The following is a 14611-nucleotide window of genomic DNA, read 5'->3' as shown; positions in this document are numbered from 1 at the left end:
TACTATCTTCTGCAGGAATGAGAAGGACCTTTCACCTTTCCTTGGTTCCCACCCCACCCCCTGATAGCTCACCAACTCCACTTTGACTTTATGTTGCTGCTATGAGGCTGGGTTCTCAGTAAGGTAGGAGGGAAAGCAGCATTTTGTGCAGGAGAAGCAGCATTTATTTAGAAAGACTGGGAAAGTTTAATTGCTTTAGTAATCATGAGCAAAGATGACCAGCAGTGGGGGTGGCAGTACGTGTGCACATGTGTTCCAGAGGGGTCTGTGACTCGCCGCAGCTGAGCCAATGACTCATTCCAAATTTAGCGACTTTTAGAGGTCATTTTAGTCATCCTCCTGGCTTTGGGCTGGATGGAGCCTAACTTAACATAACGTTTGGTGGAGGTAGTGGATTCTGAGCGAAGAGTGTGCAAAGGAGTGGGGGGTGGTGGGGAGGTATCACGTGGTCTCTTTGAACCGTTCTCCAGAAAAGGACGTTCCCTAGTTTCCCCAGGATGCTTGGGTTTCCCAATTCCTGTGTCAGCGTGGTCCTCCCGGGAACTGCTTTTTTTTTTTTTCTTGATAGAAACCGGATGTTGGATTCTTAAGGTGGGCGGGGGCTCCATCCCCTTGGACCTGTCAAGGGTTATTGAGATTCTTAGGGTCCCATTAGCCAGTACGAGAAGCTACCATTTATTTAATCAGAAACTTGCCATGCAGTCTGAGCTGAGAACAGAATAGAGCAAAGACGTTACAACGCCTTTTCCCAGGCAATGCGCATGATTCTGCGGCTCTGTGCTCGCTACACTTCAACGCACCTTGAAATGGGCTCGCCTCCTTCGCGCAGCGACGGACAAAGAGTTAAGCCAATCACTGTCTAGACTCATGGGCAATGTCCAATCATCACGCGGTAGGGGCGGGCCACTAGGACAGGCCCTGCTAGGCTTCACCGTGGACCTGGCTGCGCTCTGCCTCCGTTGGCAGTGCAGGTGCCGCTGCGCCGGGGCCCGGGAGGCTGCGCGCGCCGAGACAAGCAGACCCAGGGAGGGATGGAGAGCGGGCCGCCCGGGCTACAGGAGCACCGGCAAGGGGCGTAGGCGGGCGAGAAGCGGGCACTGAGGCACGAGAAGTGTGCAGACGCCGGAGCACTTTGCGATAGGATGAGGCTCTTGGCTGGTGCGCGGTAGTACTATGATTTGGTATGTGGCCACTTTGATAGCAAGTGTGATCAGCACCCGAGGTCTTGTGGCTCAAGGTGAGTGAAAGTGCAGCATCCCTCCTCCAACCCTCCTGGCGTTCTCAGACCTTTGCTCCAGGCTCTGGCTCCAGAACTCTGGGGGCGAGGCTCCGCGGCTCCAGCCAGGCGCACCTCCGGGCACTGGCCCGGGCAAGGGCCGGGGAACTGCGGGTGGGAGGAACTCGGCGGGAAGGTGCAGGAGCCCTTGGGCTGCGAACGCCGTGGAATCTAAGTGGACTTGGTCTACCTTGGGCCCCTTGATCCACAACCACACGTCGAATCTGAGCTTTAGGGAACCCCTAGTGCTCTAACTGACTGCTGGGGACTTTGATGGTCTTTAGGCAGGATTCCGCGCGTCCCAGCCCCGCACGGCACCGCTGGATGGAGGAACCCTTGAAGGGAGGCGCGATTAAGAGCTTGGGAGTCCCGGCAGCGGTCTCTAAAGGACCGGATTCTCCGCCCCGCGCCCTTCCTTTCCATACGTCTTGGCCGCGGAGGTCGGATCTCCTTGGCAGGTGACAAGCAGAATTGACCTAGAGGCTCCGAGCAGCATCTGCTCCTTCTTGGTCCTGTCTGCCGCCCGCGCCCACCCTGGCAGCATCTGGGCCCCCTACCAGGCAAAAGTTCCCGGGGAGGCGCCATCGCTGTGCTCCTGGCTGCCCGGCCCTGCGGCCTGGGGGCGAGGGCCGCAAGGGAGGGGTCTGCCCCGCTGCGTCTCAGAGTCGAGCGGGATTTTCGTTTCTGCCATCTCGGTTCTGAGCCCATGAAAACGCTAGGGAGAAACCAAGGCGCGGGGCGCATACTTGAACGCGAGGGCTTTCGCTTTGGAGATGGCAGAGCTCTGGGTGGCACCCGGCTCTCGGCCCTTGTATGGAAGTCAGAGCCGAGCCTGGAAGCTGCCAGGACTCTGAGCTCACGGTTTCTGCGCGCGGAGCCGACCCGGCTGCGGGCAAGTTCGCAAAGCAGGGAGGAGATGGCGGCGGGAGAGGAATGGTCTGTGGGTGGAAGGCTACAGGGTGGCGAGGATCTGCGGACTAGGGAGCCTTTTAGAAGGGCTCTGCTGGAGGCGCGGGCTTCCCCGGCTTCTTTGCACCTTGCCTCGGGGCGTGTGGGGGGGAGTGGTTTGAGAAAGTTTCCGGATTGGAATGTATCTCCTCTGCTACATGAGAGGGGGATCTGAAACCAGAGAGGAGAAGGGAAGGGCAGTTTTCCAGCAAGCACTGCGATGGTGGGAATGGTTACAAAGGTTTCCACTTGTCAGGTGGGAAAACCAAGACAGGGTGACCTCAGAAGCTTATGGAAAAAAGGTGGATCTTGCTGTGCCTTCCCCTCCCCCTTTCCATGCAGTCTTTCAGTGACCTCTTCCTCCTCCCCTCTAGGTTTTGGTATATTCTGCTGTGGGGCTGTCTCTAAAAGCACAAAAGGCTGTGCTAGGATCCGAATTGAAGAGACATTGAAGGAGGGCTCTTGAACTAGCTTCCCAACTTCAGCATAGGGACAGTTTTTTGTTTTTGTTTTTGTTTTTTTTTTTTTTTTAAATTTAAACACATACTAAAGGGAATTGAATTTATATTGCAGAGATACACAGAATGGCTAGACTGAAGGAGGAACTTCCCAATGTCGAAGGTTGTTGGACTTGAAGGTTATTGGTCCTTCTGTCTGGAACTCCTACTCTTCTGTCTGAGAGCAAGGGTGACCTGATTGGTCTTGGGCTCTTTTTAGTCTAAAATGGCTCAACGAGGCAATTACAGACATAGGCTTACTGATAAATGGACAGGATTCAAATCCTGGCTGTGTCACTTGCTGACCCTGTGACCTTGGACATATTTCTCAGTTTCTCTAAATGCCACTTCCTCAGTGGAAAGTCGGTTGGCTGTAGGAATCTGTAGAGGCTTGGAGTGCGTGAACAGTTCTGTGATGAAGTTGCCGGGTGCCTGTAGTGAAATATGTGTTCACCAGACATCAATGTTAGTATTTCAGTATCTATGGGATTCCTAGCTCCTGATCAGTTTTTTCAGGGAGTGGAGGGTTAGGAGTGTGCTGGGGGACATACAGAAGATTGCCTCTGAGGAAGCTAGACCCCCATCATGGGCTGACCTTGTCTGGTAGAACCTCTCTTCTGCGTCCCAGGGAAGTGTGGGTGGGGCATGCAGAATTGCTTGGAAGTCCTTTACAAGGTCTGCAGAGCTGAAGTATTGGTGGCTGCCAGATGCTACAGGAAGGATGCAGAGCCCAGCCTGCAGAGGGGGAAGGGCACCTGCTTGCCTGTGAGGCCAGGGTTGCTGGTGCTGATGAGGGGCCTTATGGGATCCAGATGTTCTGAGAGTGGCAGAGGTGACTTTGGAGAAATCCTTCAACCTCAGGGACTGTGAGATGCTTTTTTCTATTATTGTCTGAAGCAGGAGTCCACTCTAGGTGAAAAGGATCAGGCCCATCAAATTGTCAGCTGGCAAGTCTGAGACAGAGGTAGGCATTGACTCCTCCTTTTGACTCTGGTCAGGCATCTTGGAAGTAACTGAGATCTGTGATACAGTTGGGAGGGTAAAGAAAAGAGAAAGGCAGAGGCAGGTGGATCTCTGTTGTACAAAGAGAGCTTCAGGAGAGCTATGGTTACCTGGAGAAACCCTGTCTTACAGAGAGAGAGAAGAGAGAGAGAGAGAGAGAGAGAGAGAGAGAGAGAGAGAGAGAGAGAGAGAGAGAGGAGGAGGAGGAAGAGGAGGAAGGCTATTGGTGTAGTAGTCTGCATCACAGACATCTGCCCAGCAATCTTGGGGAGTTTCCACACTATGTGGAAATCCTGAGTGAGGTATAATTGACATTCAGCCTCCTTTAAGGGAGGGAAGTCTGTTCTTCATGCCCAGTGCTACCTCCCCTGCCTACCACAGAGTCTGTTGCTGGACTCCCTGACTCCCATGTGCCCAGGCAAATTAAGGTCTGATTCAGATTCTGCTTGTGGTTGGAGCAGTGCCCTCTGTGCCCTCTGGCTTTGTCCACCCAGCCTCCCATAGATGATGGAGATGGGAAGGAGTATGTTCAAACCCCAGGACAGTCTCTCAGCTGGGAAGGACTTGGTGCAGGAAGTGGGCAGTGAGGGCCGTTGCGGGACATTTACAAGGAGGCGGGGGTGTGTCTGGTAGGAGGCCCCCTCTGCAAGAAGCTGGAATAAGTATGTGTGGGAGGAGGTATGACGCTGTGTCCTGGAAAGAGTCATCTGGAAGCGGTAGGCCCGTGGCCCGGCACACGCCAGTCTCTGGACTTGTCAGGTCCCAGGTTCAGGTGGTCTCATGTTTATATCTGAGTCAGAAAGCTGGGATCTGGTTTCTCAAAGAGTAAAGGTTGCTTGGTTAGAGCTGGTATTCCTCCCTTCTTTGCTGTGCCTGGCACTTTCCAGGGGCTAAGCCTCCTCTCTGTCCTCAGCAGGGCAGTATCTAGCTCTCAGAGTTGGCCAGCATGTACGTTTTTTTGCTTTTCTCTCCGTTCTGCTGGGTGCTCATTAGGTTTCCCTACAGCCCTCCGGGTTTGCACTGAGAATGCGGGGGTGGAGGTGAGGCCCAGTTAGGAAAGCATCAGGAGCAGTGAGATTTAACTGATTCTTGTCTCCACGAGGGCAGCTCCCTTCTGGAGGCTTCTCAGCTGCCCTCCACACCCCTACCCCCGGAGTGACCCCTCCCCTTCCCTCTGCTTCCAGGGATGGGTTGAGTGGTTTGTGTGAAGAGTGGATCTTGAGGAGCTGTGATTGGTAAGAACTTTTAGCTTCTTAGAAGAGGGTGCATGTGTATGTGTGTGCATGTGTAATATACATATGCACCCCAGGCTGTGTTATGTATATTCCTGTATATTAAATGTGTGCACACACATGTGTATCCCTGTATGTATGTATACATGCCTCTGTAACTGGTGTTTCCACTTAGTTAGATGTGTACCATGCGCCTGGAAGCACTTGTTTGTGTGCTTGTGTGCACTTGCGTGGAGCCCATCAGGATGGGAGCATTTATGTACAAGTTTGAGGTAGGAGCCCCTCTTTTGAGTACTTTGGGATGCAGCGAGACTGCTCAGCAAGCCGCTTGCCTCACGCTCTGCACCTGCATCCGCGTAGCCCAGATGTTCTTAGAGCAAGCTGGGGGGGGGGGCGGTGAAGAACTGCCCCAGGCTCAATGGAGAAAGCCTGAGTAACAGGGTAGAGGCTTGGCTCACAGGGAAGCCGACTGCCTCTCTGGCTCGAGGCATCGTTGCCATCAGTCTGGCGCAGTGCGGGGTAGATAAAGAAAGCTCTGGGTACCTGGGGAGATGGGAGAGGATTGGGGTTGGAGGAGCAGCTTGCAGTCAGGCTTTTGCCCCAGGGGCACTGCCCATGGGTGTGGTTTGGTCTGCCGGAGGCAACTGACCTATTTTTCTTAGAAATCCTCCCGCTTCCTATTCGCTCTTGCATGAGTAACCAGGAGAGGTGAGTGGGGCCTCTCGGAGGGTTTTGTAAGTTCCCTGGGGTCAGGGCTGTGACCTGCCTGCCTGACCTTCTTACAAAGAGGAGACTGATAACCTACCTGGTCTTCTGCCTTCTAGGCTGCTCCCTTCCCTTCTTCCTGGTACCTGTACCCTAGATGTGGGGATGTGGCATAAAACTTGTTCATGGGCACAGATTGTACCAGCTCTTCATTGCCCTCATCCTGGTTCGGAGCAGGCATACTGTTGCTCTACCAGGAGTGACCTCTCACTCATTTCCTGTGCCTGTCTGATCTATGGTGCCCTCACTGGTGAGCCTTGCAGTGTACATACCAGGATGCTTGCTGTGTGGGGTACACAGGCTATGTGAGGACAGGATTCTTTCTAGGTGGTAGGGCTAGGTTGTGGGTGTAGGGGGCGGGTATGGCTTCATTTTCTGCTGAGAAGCTATGGACTGAGATTGAATTACAGACTTCCTTCCTGCCTGTGGCTTCTGGGGAAAGGGCTCTTGGAAATATAATCTAGCCCAGCAAATTAAGGTCACTAATAGCACTGGCACCGTTGGAGGTGGTGGTGGTGGTGGGGCAGTCCAGTCAGAAGGGTTGGAGGTGGGGCCTCAGTCCACCTAGTACCTTGCTGTTCTTAAAGTTGGAGCTTATCCAACTTTATTCCTTGGCCTCTTGGGAGGGGTGCAGAAAGGCTGTGAGGAGATTGGTCAGGAGCCACAGCAAGGTGGGGGGCTTTTCTGGAATATGAGAGTCCTTTCTAGGTAGAAGGATAGATGCCATAGAGGGCCTCAAACCCACCCAACCTGTGTGTGCAGAGAATGGGACTCCCTTATGTCCTGGGTACCGGTGTCCGCTCCAGGCTAGACTCTCTGTGCTCCTTACCTGCTGCTGTCCTCAGGTCCTCCTCTGGGTGTGTGCCTCCCACGTGGTGAGAGCCCAAGTCTGCTGGCTTCCTGGAATCTCCTGGAGCCTCCTGGCCTGCCGAGGAGGAGGGATTGGGGGACTATTGGGGGCTGTGTCTTTTTTGGACTCAGCAGGGATTATTTTTAGGCTGGCAGATGGAGGTGGCGGTGGCTGTCGCTGGTATTATTAGCCAACAGGCCTGTGGTTTGAGAGTCTGGTGCCCAGAGGAGGAGGAAGAGGAGGCTGCTACAAGGAGCCATGGAGGCTGGTAGTCAGCCTGTGTCTCCACACTTCTTAGCCATGGTCCAGCCCAGCAGGGCCTTCAGAACCAGAAAGAGTCACCTTTACCAGAATCAGCCAGTGATGTTGCATCTGAGCTCAATGCTTCTAGGAGGAAGGCCTATCCTGTAATCCATCTGTGGTCTTGGGATGTGAAGTCTGGACTCTGAGAACCTATGCTGACTATTGATGGAAGCTCTGACTCTATATAGGGGACAGAGGCTTTGGTCACCTGGCTTCTGGAAGGACTCTTGATCTACTATTTGTTACGTAGGTAACTTTTGGGACGCCCATTTGCAAGACAGAAATAGCAGAACTGTGTCAGGGGTCACACTTGTAGACAGGTAGCATCATACTCCCAGTACAGACCCCGTGTGTGGCAGAGCTGGGTAGTGTGTTCTGCTTGTCTCCCAGCTGCAGTGAGGGTTTCTGCACCTGCCTCCTGTCTCTTTTCCTGGTACTTGGAAGTAGTTTGCTATCCTCGGGACCCTTCCTCCCTTGCCCTTTCCTGGTTCCAGGTCGTAGGGCTGTGCCAAGCCTTGGATGCTTTGTAGTTCCAGGCACACAGGGTATCTGCTGGCAGCTTTGGACTCAGCTACCCACCGGGTACCACCTGGCCCAGGGAATGGGAGATTTGTATCCTATGGGCTTCCCAAAAGGTCAGCCAACCTGGAGGGGCCTGTTCCATCCACCTGCCCTCTTGCTTTCTCTTTCCTGCCAGGGTGGTATAGCCCTAAAGTGGGCTGGGCAGCCGCTCAGGATTCAGATTTGTTAGGCATACAAGACCACACTCTGCCCTCTTGAAAAGTGCTGTGTGAGGCTCAGGGAGTTTCCTAGCCTTTTTGATATGCCCACCCCCTGCCAAAGCCAAAGGGGGCTCAGTATTTCTAAGCATTGTCTTTCCCCTCCTCCTTCCCCTGCCTTCCAGTTGTTCTCTGTGGCCCTGCTGGGGGACAAACTGTCTGCCTTGTGTAGGCTCTGTTCTGATTCTAGGTTTTTTTTTTTTTTCTTGAGTTCCAATGCCTTTTGTTATGGGAATTGCCCAAGTTGGGTTGGGCATGCAACCGGCTTGCTTGAGATACCTTTGTGCCCCTCCCCCTCTAATTCCCTGACCTGAGTTTCTTTTACTCCTGGATGGGGATTTGCTTGCCCTTGTGTTTGATTTCTCAGTTTCTCCTTTTTCAAGCCCCTCATTAGCCAGGCTAACCTCCTCCCCCCATTGAGCTTTTCTGGAGAAATGTTTATTAGACATATTTTGGCTCAGAGAATATGAGGCCTAGAGAGAAGTATCTGTGGGTGATAGAGTGAAGGAACATACCCAGTGTGTGTGTATATGTGTGTGTGTAAGGTGTGTAAGAATAGAAAGAGACCATGACTGTTTTCAGATCCAGAAACCCAGGAGAGCTTGTGTAGAGTGTGGAGGCTGAGACATGGCTTCCCCCTTGTCTTCCTTGTGGAGAAACCTGTCTCATTTTGTCTTGTGTGTCATCTTTGGGATGCATCCGCATTGCCGTCACTTGCCTGTGTTTGGAATACCCCGGAGAAGAGATGCTGGTGGGAGAGCGCTTGTCCTGTGATGGATTTGGGGGCGTGCTTCATGCTTAGGGCCCAGGGCCCAGTCCAGGGGCTGGCTGAGGCCAGGCGTGTGAACCTGCAGCCTTCCTTCCAGGGCTGGGAAGGGAGGTGTGAAGAGGCAGCCTTATTGAGATGCAGTGAGAACCAGCCAGTGCAGGTGCAAATGAGCAGCTGGCACTGTGGGGACCCATGCCAAAGGTGACCTACCTCTGGGCATTGCCCTCCAGAGCCTTGCTCTTGGCAGCCTGTTGTCCAGAGCAGAAGCTCACTATGAGAGCTTCCTGATGCTCTCTAGCTCTCTGCCTTCTGCCTAGACTGGAGGGGCAAAGCGGCTACCTGCAGCGAGCCTCTTTGCCCACCTCCAGGTAATCTGGCCCTGGGGGAGGAAAATCCACTTTGCTTTCCCAGGTTTTTATAGTTTGTGTCCTCATCTCCCCACAGGCTGCGCTGCAGATAGTTTTGCATGTGTGCACATACATACACATAAACACATGACTGCCCCCCCCTCTTACCCCCACCCCATCATTCTGGCTCCTGAATTCTGCTGGGAATTCATTCCTTTTGGTCCAGTTTTGCTCTCTGTGTGCCTGGATTCAGTAGGCTTTTTTGTTTTGCCCATGTGTCCTATGGGATGTGGAGGACGCTGGGAGGCCGTTCAGCTGGGCTCTCTTCTTTTCTGGAGGGCCTGGGCTGCAAACAGCCTGCAGCCAGGCTGGGGGAGGGGAGGCTAGGAAACCTGCCTGGGCCTCAGGCAGGTGAGCGCAACACTCTGCTTTGCTCCAAAAATACTCAGTGATCTTAGCTCTTTCTCTAGAAAACAGTGATGTCACCGAGAGCCAATAGGCTTCTGCAAGGGCTTGCTTCCCTCTCTGCCTCCTCCTTCCGCAAGTTACAGAGAAGGGGTGGGGTGGGGGGGAGACACAGGCGACACACACCGACTCCTTGGAGAGGTACAGACAAGAAACACACATGCACATAGAAAAGATCCCCATTTCTGACAATTAGGCAAAGCCCCTTTTCCTGTCATAGGGCAGCAGAAATCCACAGGCCTCATTCACAACGCACACATTCACACACACACACACACACACACACACACAGAGAGAGAGAGAGAGAGAGAGAGAGAGAGAGAGAGAGAGAGAGTTGGGGGAGGGGAAGTTGAGAGAGTGGGAGTAAGAGAAAGAAACAGAGATGGAGGCTTGACAGAGACATGAGGAAGGAGCAGAGAGAGAGAGAGAGAGAGAGAGAGAGAGAGAGAGAGAGAGAGAGAGAGAGAGAGAGAGAGAGGACACACACACACTCACACATGCCAGAAAGAGACAAAGACAGACACCCAGAGAAGGAATCAGAAAGAGACCTAGAGAAAAGAGAGCTGGTACAGAGGATACAGAGGTAGACAGTGATCAGGAAAACACACACACACACACACACACACACACACACACACACACACACGAGAAGGCAGACAGAGGTATGAGCTCACAAGGTCAGAGGTGAAGAAAGAGCAGAGGTGGCACCACAAAGCTCTCCTGCTCTCCTGCAGGCATCTTTGGGTGGGAGGGCCCAACAGGCTTCTGGCTCGGAGCCGCCCAGTGGAGGCTGTGGAGGCTGCTGTCCTTGGTACTGCCCTGGAGAGCGGGGCTGGGAGGGTGATAAAGGGGAAAGGGTATTGTTAACGTGGGGGAGTGGTGGGCCGCTGAAGGAAGGCAGGGGTGAGGCTGTCCTTCTCAGAGGGAGAAATGACCAAGGTCACCTTGCCATCTCACTCTCCCTTTCTGATGATGTAAGGAGGGTGTGCGGCTGGAGATGCTCTTCAGGTTCTGTTTGCTCTGATGTGTGGACAGTGTCCCCAGAGATAGCCTCTTACCTGGCTCCTTCAAGCTTGCAGTTTGGATAGAGTGAGTGGAGGCCTCTCCTGCCAGCCTCCCTCCCTTACCCTCTTACCCATACGGGTGTGCCCGCCCTCGCTAGCTCCCTGATTCTGATGTCCTCTGCAAAGATCCCGGGAATGTTCCAATTCCCAACCCCCCGCCCCCCCCCCCCATTTGTCACCACCATCTTCCTCCCTCAGCAGCGATGTCTGGGGCTACTGTGAGAGTCTAATAGATTCAAAGCCTGGAAATTGCAGGGCTGCAGTGCCTCCTGCTCCCCTCTGCAGCAAGGCTGGCGCAGTGGGTTGGAGGAGGGGCTGGAGAGACCGCTCAGGCCCACGGGGCTTTCCCTCTGGTGTTGCCAAGCAGCCTCCGTAGCTTGTAGCTTGTTAGGGATTCCCCGCTCCTGTACGGAGCCCTCTTGTTTAGAGCTTTAACACCGGGCTGAGCTGGGGGTGGGGTGGAGGAGGAGGAGGAGGAGGAGGAGGAGGAGGAGGAGGAGGAGGCAGGCTCTGCCTTCGCCCACCAGGCTCCAGTGGGAAGTGCCCTGCTTTGGAAAGATTGCAAAACGTTCGCAGGGACTACAGCTGGGCAGGATCCCAAGGGCCAAAAGCCCTTCATCCCCGGTGTCTGTAGCTCCTGGTGCTTCTCACAAGTGCGGGAGATGTCTGGGGAAGACAGGCCAGGCATATTATGCCTGCTGCTTTTTGGATCTTTGGGTGGGAAGTCTTGCTTGCAAGATTAGAGAAAATGGGACACCCCCTCTTCTCATGCCATACACGAAGCTTCGCTGTCCTCAGGGAGATACGCTTAAGAGATGGGTGTCCTGGGTGTACTAGGGACCTTCGGGGAGGGAAGGGGTAGGTCCAGAAGTGGGGAGGGAGGGCTGGGCATCAGCATAAACTGTAGGAGCGGGACCTTTTTGCCAGTTCCTCATGTGTCACCTTGGCTGTCCTTGTTAGGTGCCCACGGCCTGCGAGAGGAACCCGAGTTTGTGACCGCTCGAGCCGGTGAAGGTGTGGTTCTGCGATGCGACGTAATCCACCCAGTGACAGGACAGCCCCCGCCCTATGTTGTAGAGTGGTTCAAGTTTGGGGTCCCCATCCCTATCTTCATCAAGTTTGGCTACTATCCCCCACATGTGGACCCTGAGTATGCAGGTAAGCTGTGAGCGATGACAGCTGTCCCCTTCCTCTCCACCCCCGCCCCCAGGTTTTGGCTGCGTTACACCTCCCTTTCAGGGCTCAGCGGCGTCCACCGAGGCCCAGCTACTCTTCATTTCTCTCTGTCACTTCTGATCTTTCTCTTGACTGGGCCTATTATCTCTCTTCTTCATGGTCTTTGCCTTTCCCCTTCCCTCTTCGCCCTCTCGTGGGTTTTCGCCCTAAGTAGGAGAGGAAGTCGAAGAGGCAGACAGGAAGCCTGTGTCTTCATCCTGCAGATGTGCTGAGGGCCAGGACTCCAGGGCAAGCGAGAAAGAGGTCCCCCTTGGAGGAGGCAAGGGGCGGAGGGGGAAAGGGAGTCAGACCCCTCCACCTTCCCTAGGTGTGATACAGCTCTGGTTGCAGGACCAGCTGTCTGTATGCCCCCACTCTCCTGGCTCTGAAGTTGGGGTGTCCTATGCAGAGCCTGGTATACATCTTCACTTTTTGCTGTCTGTGGTCCTGGCAGACATCTGACCTCACCTCCTCTGCCACCGTCCCCCCCTCCTCCCTTCCCTGGCCCCATTTATGTCTTGCTCTGTAATTATCCTACCAGCGTGGTCTCCCTGTGACTCACTGCTGCTGCCCCGCCAGCTTGCCAGGGAAGAGGGCGCGTTGTTTGTGTGTGTGTGTGTGTGTGTGTGTGTGTGTGTGTGTGCGCGTGTGCGTGCGCATGTGTGTGCGTGTGTGCGTGTGTGTGTGCACGCGCGCGTGTGTGTGTGTGTGTGTGTGTGTGTGTGTGTGTGTGTGTGTGTGAGTGTAGATGTGTGCTGGAGCCAAAAGGAAGTCAGGAGATAGGCAGGACCCTGCTTTTACCTTTCTTTTCCCTATGGCTTCTGAAGTCTGAATTACCTTCTCTGAGCATGCATGCATTCTTTTCCCTTTCCATTCTTCCCTCCCTCCCTCTCTCCCTCCCTCCCTTCTCTCTCTCTCTCCTCATTCTTTCCCTCCCTCCTTCTCTCCCATGCTCTTTCCCTTCAGCACTGAAGGTGGAACCCAAAGCTTTGCACTTTCCACACCATTGCTGTATCTTTGAGTTGCACCCCAGCCTCTAGGACTCGGGGTACCCCCTAAATTGTCCTCTCCAGCTCTGTGCCAGGCCCTTTCCTGTTTGGTTTTCTTCTGAGTGTGTATCCCCCCCCTCCCTTTGGCCAAGATTAACTTTGATCGTCTTTTGAGGCTGACGTCAGCGTTCCTCCAAGGAAGGCTTGAGTCTGAGGCAGGGAGACAAACAGAGGAAGAAGAGGTTTGGGTTTGGATGAATGCGGGCTAGACCGGAAGGGGTCTCTGGATTGCTTGGTCCACCACAGTGCAGGCAGGACTCTGCTCTGCCCTACATCCGCACTGCGGTGCTAAAGGGTAAGGAAGGACCACCAACTAGGCCTTGCCTGACCCTTCCAGGCTGGTCTTTGGGTGGATATGTTATCCTGGTATTAGTAGCAGGAGTGGGAGGGGCGGAGCATATGGCCCTGGCCTGTCTTAGCTCTGCCTGTTCAGGGAAGCCAGACAAGGAAGTTGAGTCAGATAAGTCCTTGGCACCTAGCTGAGACAAGGGTATTCTGGGTCCTGCTGGGCTCCCCCACTCGAACCTTTTCTATAGCTTTCTCTCTCTTCTCTCTGCACCCATCATGCCTTTCTTTTGCCCTAGATTTCCAAAAGAATGGACATTTTTGAAGGAGCAGAGGCTATTGTTAATGCCACACACAGCAAGCTACACTTGTAGGCTGGTGTAGGGCCACCTGGGAACAGTGTGTGTGGGGGAGTGTTGTGACTCCGTGGTTGAGGAAGTTTGCCTTCACTTTTTGTCTATGGTGGGTTGCTGAGTGCATTTGGTGACCCAGCCATGGGAAGCGTTCTGACGGTTATGATGGATCCCTTGGTCTTTGGCTGGGGGAGTAAGAATGCTGATAGATTTGGTTTGGCCTGATGGCTCACTGGGCTCTCTGTCCACTGTGTTCTCCCAGGCCGGGCCAGTCTTCATGACAAAGCATCTCTGCGGCTGGAGCAGGTGCGCTCTGAGGACCAGGGTTGGTACGAGTGCAAGGTACTCATGCTGGACCAGCAGTATGACACGTTCCACAACGGCAGTTGGGTCCATCTCACCATTAATGGTACGTACATCTTCCTGGGAATGGCCAAATAAGATGACATCCGCAGCCTACTTTGCAGGAGACCCCTCTACTGAGAGGAGCCCCAGTAAGCCCTGGTCCCATAAGATCTTGGTTAGTGTCTCCTTTACACCCCTTCGATGATATGTTCCTGGAATTCATGGGCCAGCAGAGTGTGTGGAAGCAGCAGGTCCCCCATGTACAGGGTCACATCCGAGTTCTTCTGGGGAAGGCTCGAATCTGCTTCTGGGAACCAGGAGGTTTGGATTGGTCAGTGTGGGTGTCATTTTCTAGCCTCGGATGACTCTGCTAGGCCAGAATGTGCCTCTTCTCAGGTGAAGTTCCTTGAATATCCTCATGAATCTTTCTAGGTTGCTCACTTAGTTTCTCATTGACTACATTTATTTGGGTAATAAGCACCAAGGGTCTGCTAACTTCCTAGCCCTACCCCAGCAGCTGGGTAAACACTGTTGAGTAAACTCAGACCCATTTCCTGCTTGAACAGGGTTTACCAGCTAATAAAACGTGAGAATCCTGGGAAGAGGAACTGTTTTAATGGCTGTCAGTTATTTATAGCGCATGTTAAATGGATTGTGCGATGCACAGATACTTTTCAAGGGTCTGACTGGGGCAGGGAGGCCTGGGTGAGCTTGCTGAGCCCCAGGCTCTGTCTAGGCTGGCGTGCCCAGGGTCCACAGTGGCAGTGCTCTGAGGGTCTTCAATAGGGCGAGGTTTTAATCACATATATACTGAGATGTGCTTCATCCAGTGGAAGTCTGGGGTGAAAGATGCTGTAGCCAGAAAAGAGATTTGCTGCTCCTAGACTAGAAATGTCTCTCGAGACTGGTTTACCCTGAGAAATGGTTCTGTCTCCCCTTTCCAGTGGGCTTGGGTGAGACTCATGTTCTCTCTGCGTCTGGGAGCCTGTCTAGAATTTGGCGAGAACAGCGTATTTTCGTTTTTTCTTTTATAGATTTATTTATTATGTATACAGTGTTGTTATGCA

The 14611-nt window shown here is 53.6% G+C and overlaps 1 protein-coding gene across 1 annotated transcript in view; it reads left to right on the top strand.

Annotated features, from left to right (window-relative positions):
- Positions 1-980: 980 nt before the first annotated feature.
- Igsf9b (immunoglobulin superfamily member 9B) overlaps positions 981-14611 on the top strand; it is a 51609-nt gene continuing 37978 nt past the window's right edge. Inside the window, exons 1-3 of the mRNA XM_052188776.1 lie at positions 981-1237; positions 11258-11455; positions 13462-13608. Coding sequence (XP_052044736.1) covers positions 1174-1237; positions 11258-11455; positions 13462-13608 — 409 coding nt within the window. The 5' untranslated portion in view covers positions 981-1173. The remainder of the gene's footprint in view (positions 1238-11257; positions 11456-13461; positions 13609-14611) is intronic.

Source organism: Apodemus sylvaticus, chromosome 7 (genome assembly GCF_947179515.1).
Source record: "Apodemus sylvaticus chromosome 7, mApoSyl1.1, whole genome shotgun sequence".
In the NCBI taxonomy this organism is placed as follows: Eukaryota; Metazoa; Chordata; class Mammalia; order Rodentia; family Muridae; genus Apodemus; species Apodemus sylvaticus.
Note: the sequence above shows the minus strand (reverse complement) of the source record. Positions and strands in the feature narration are given on the sequence as shown.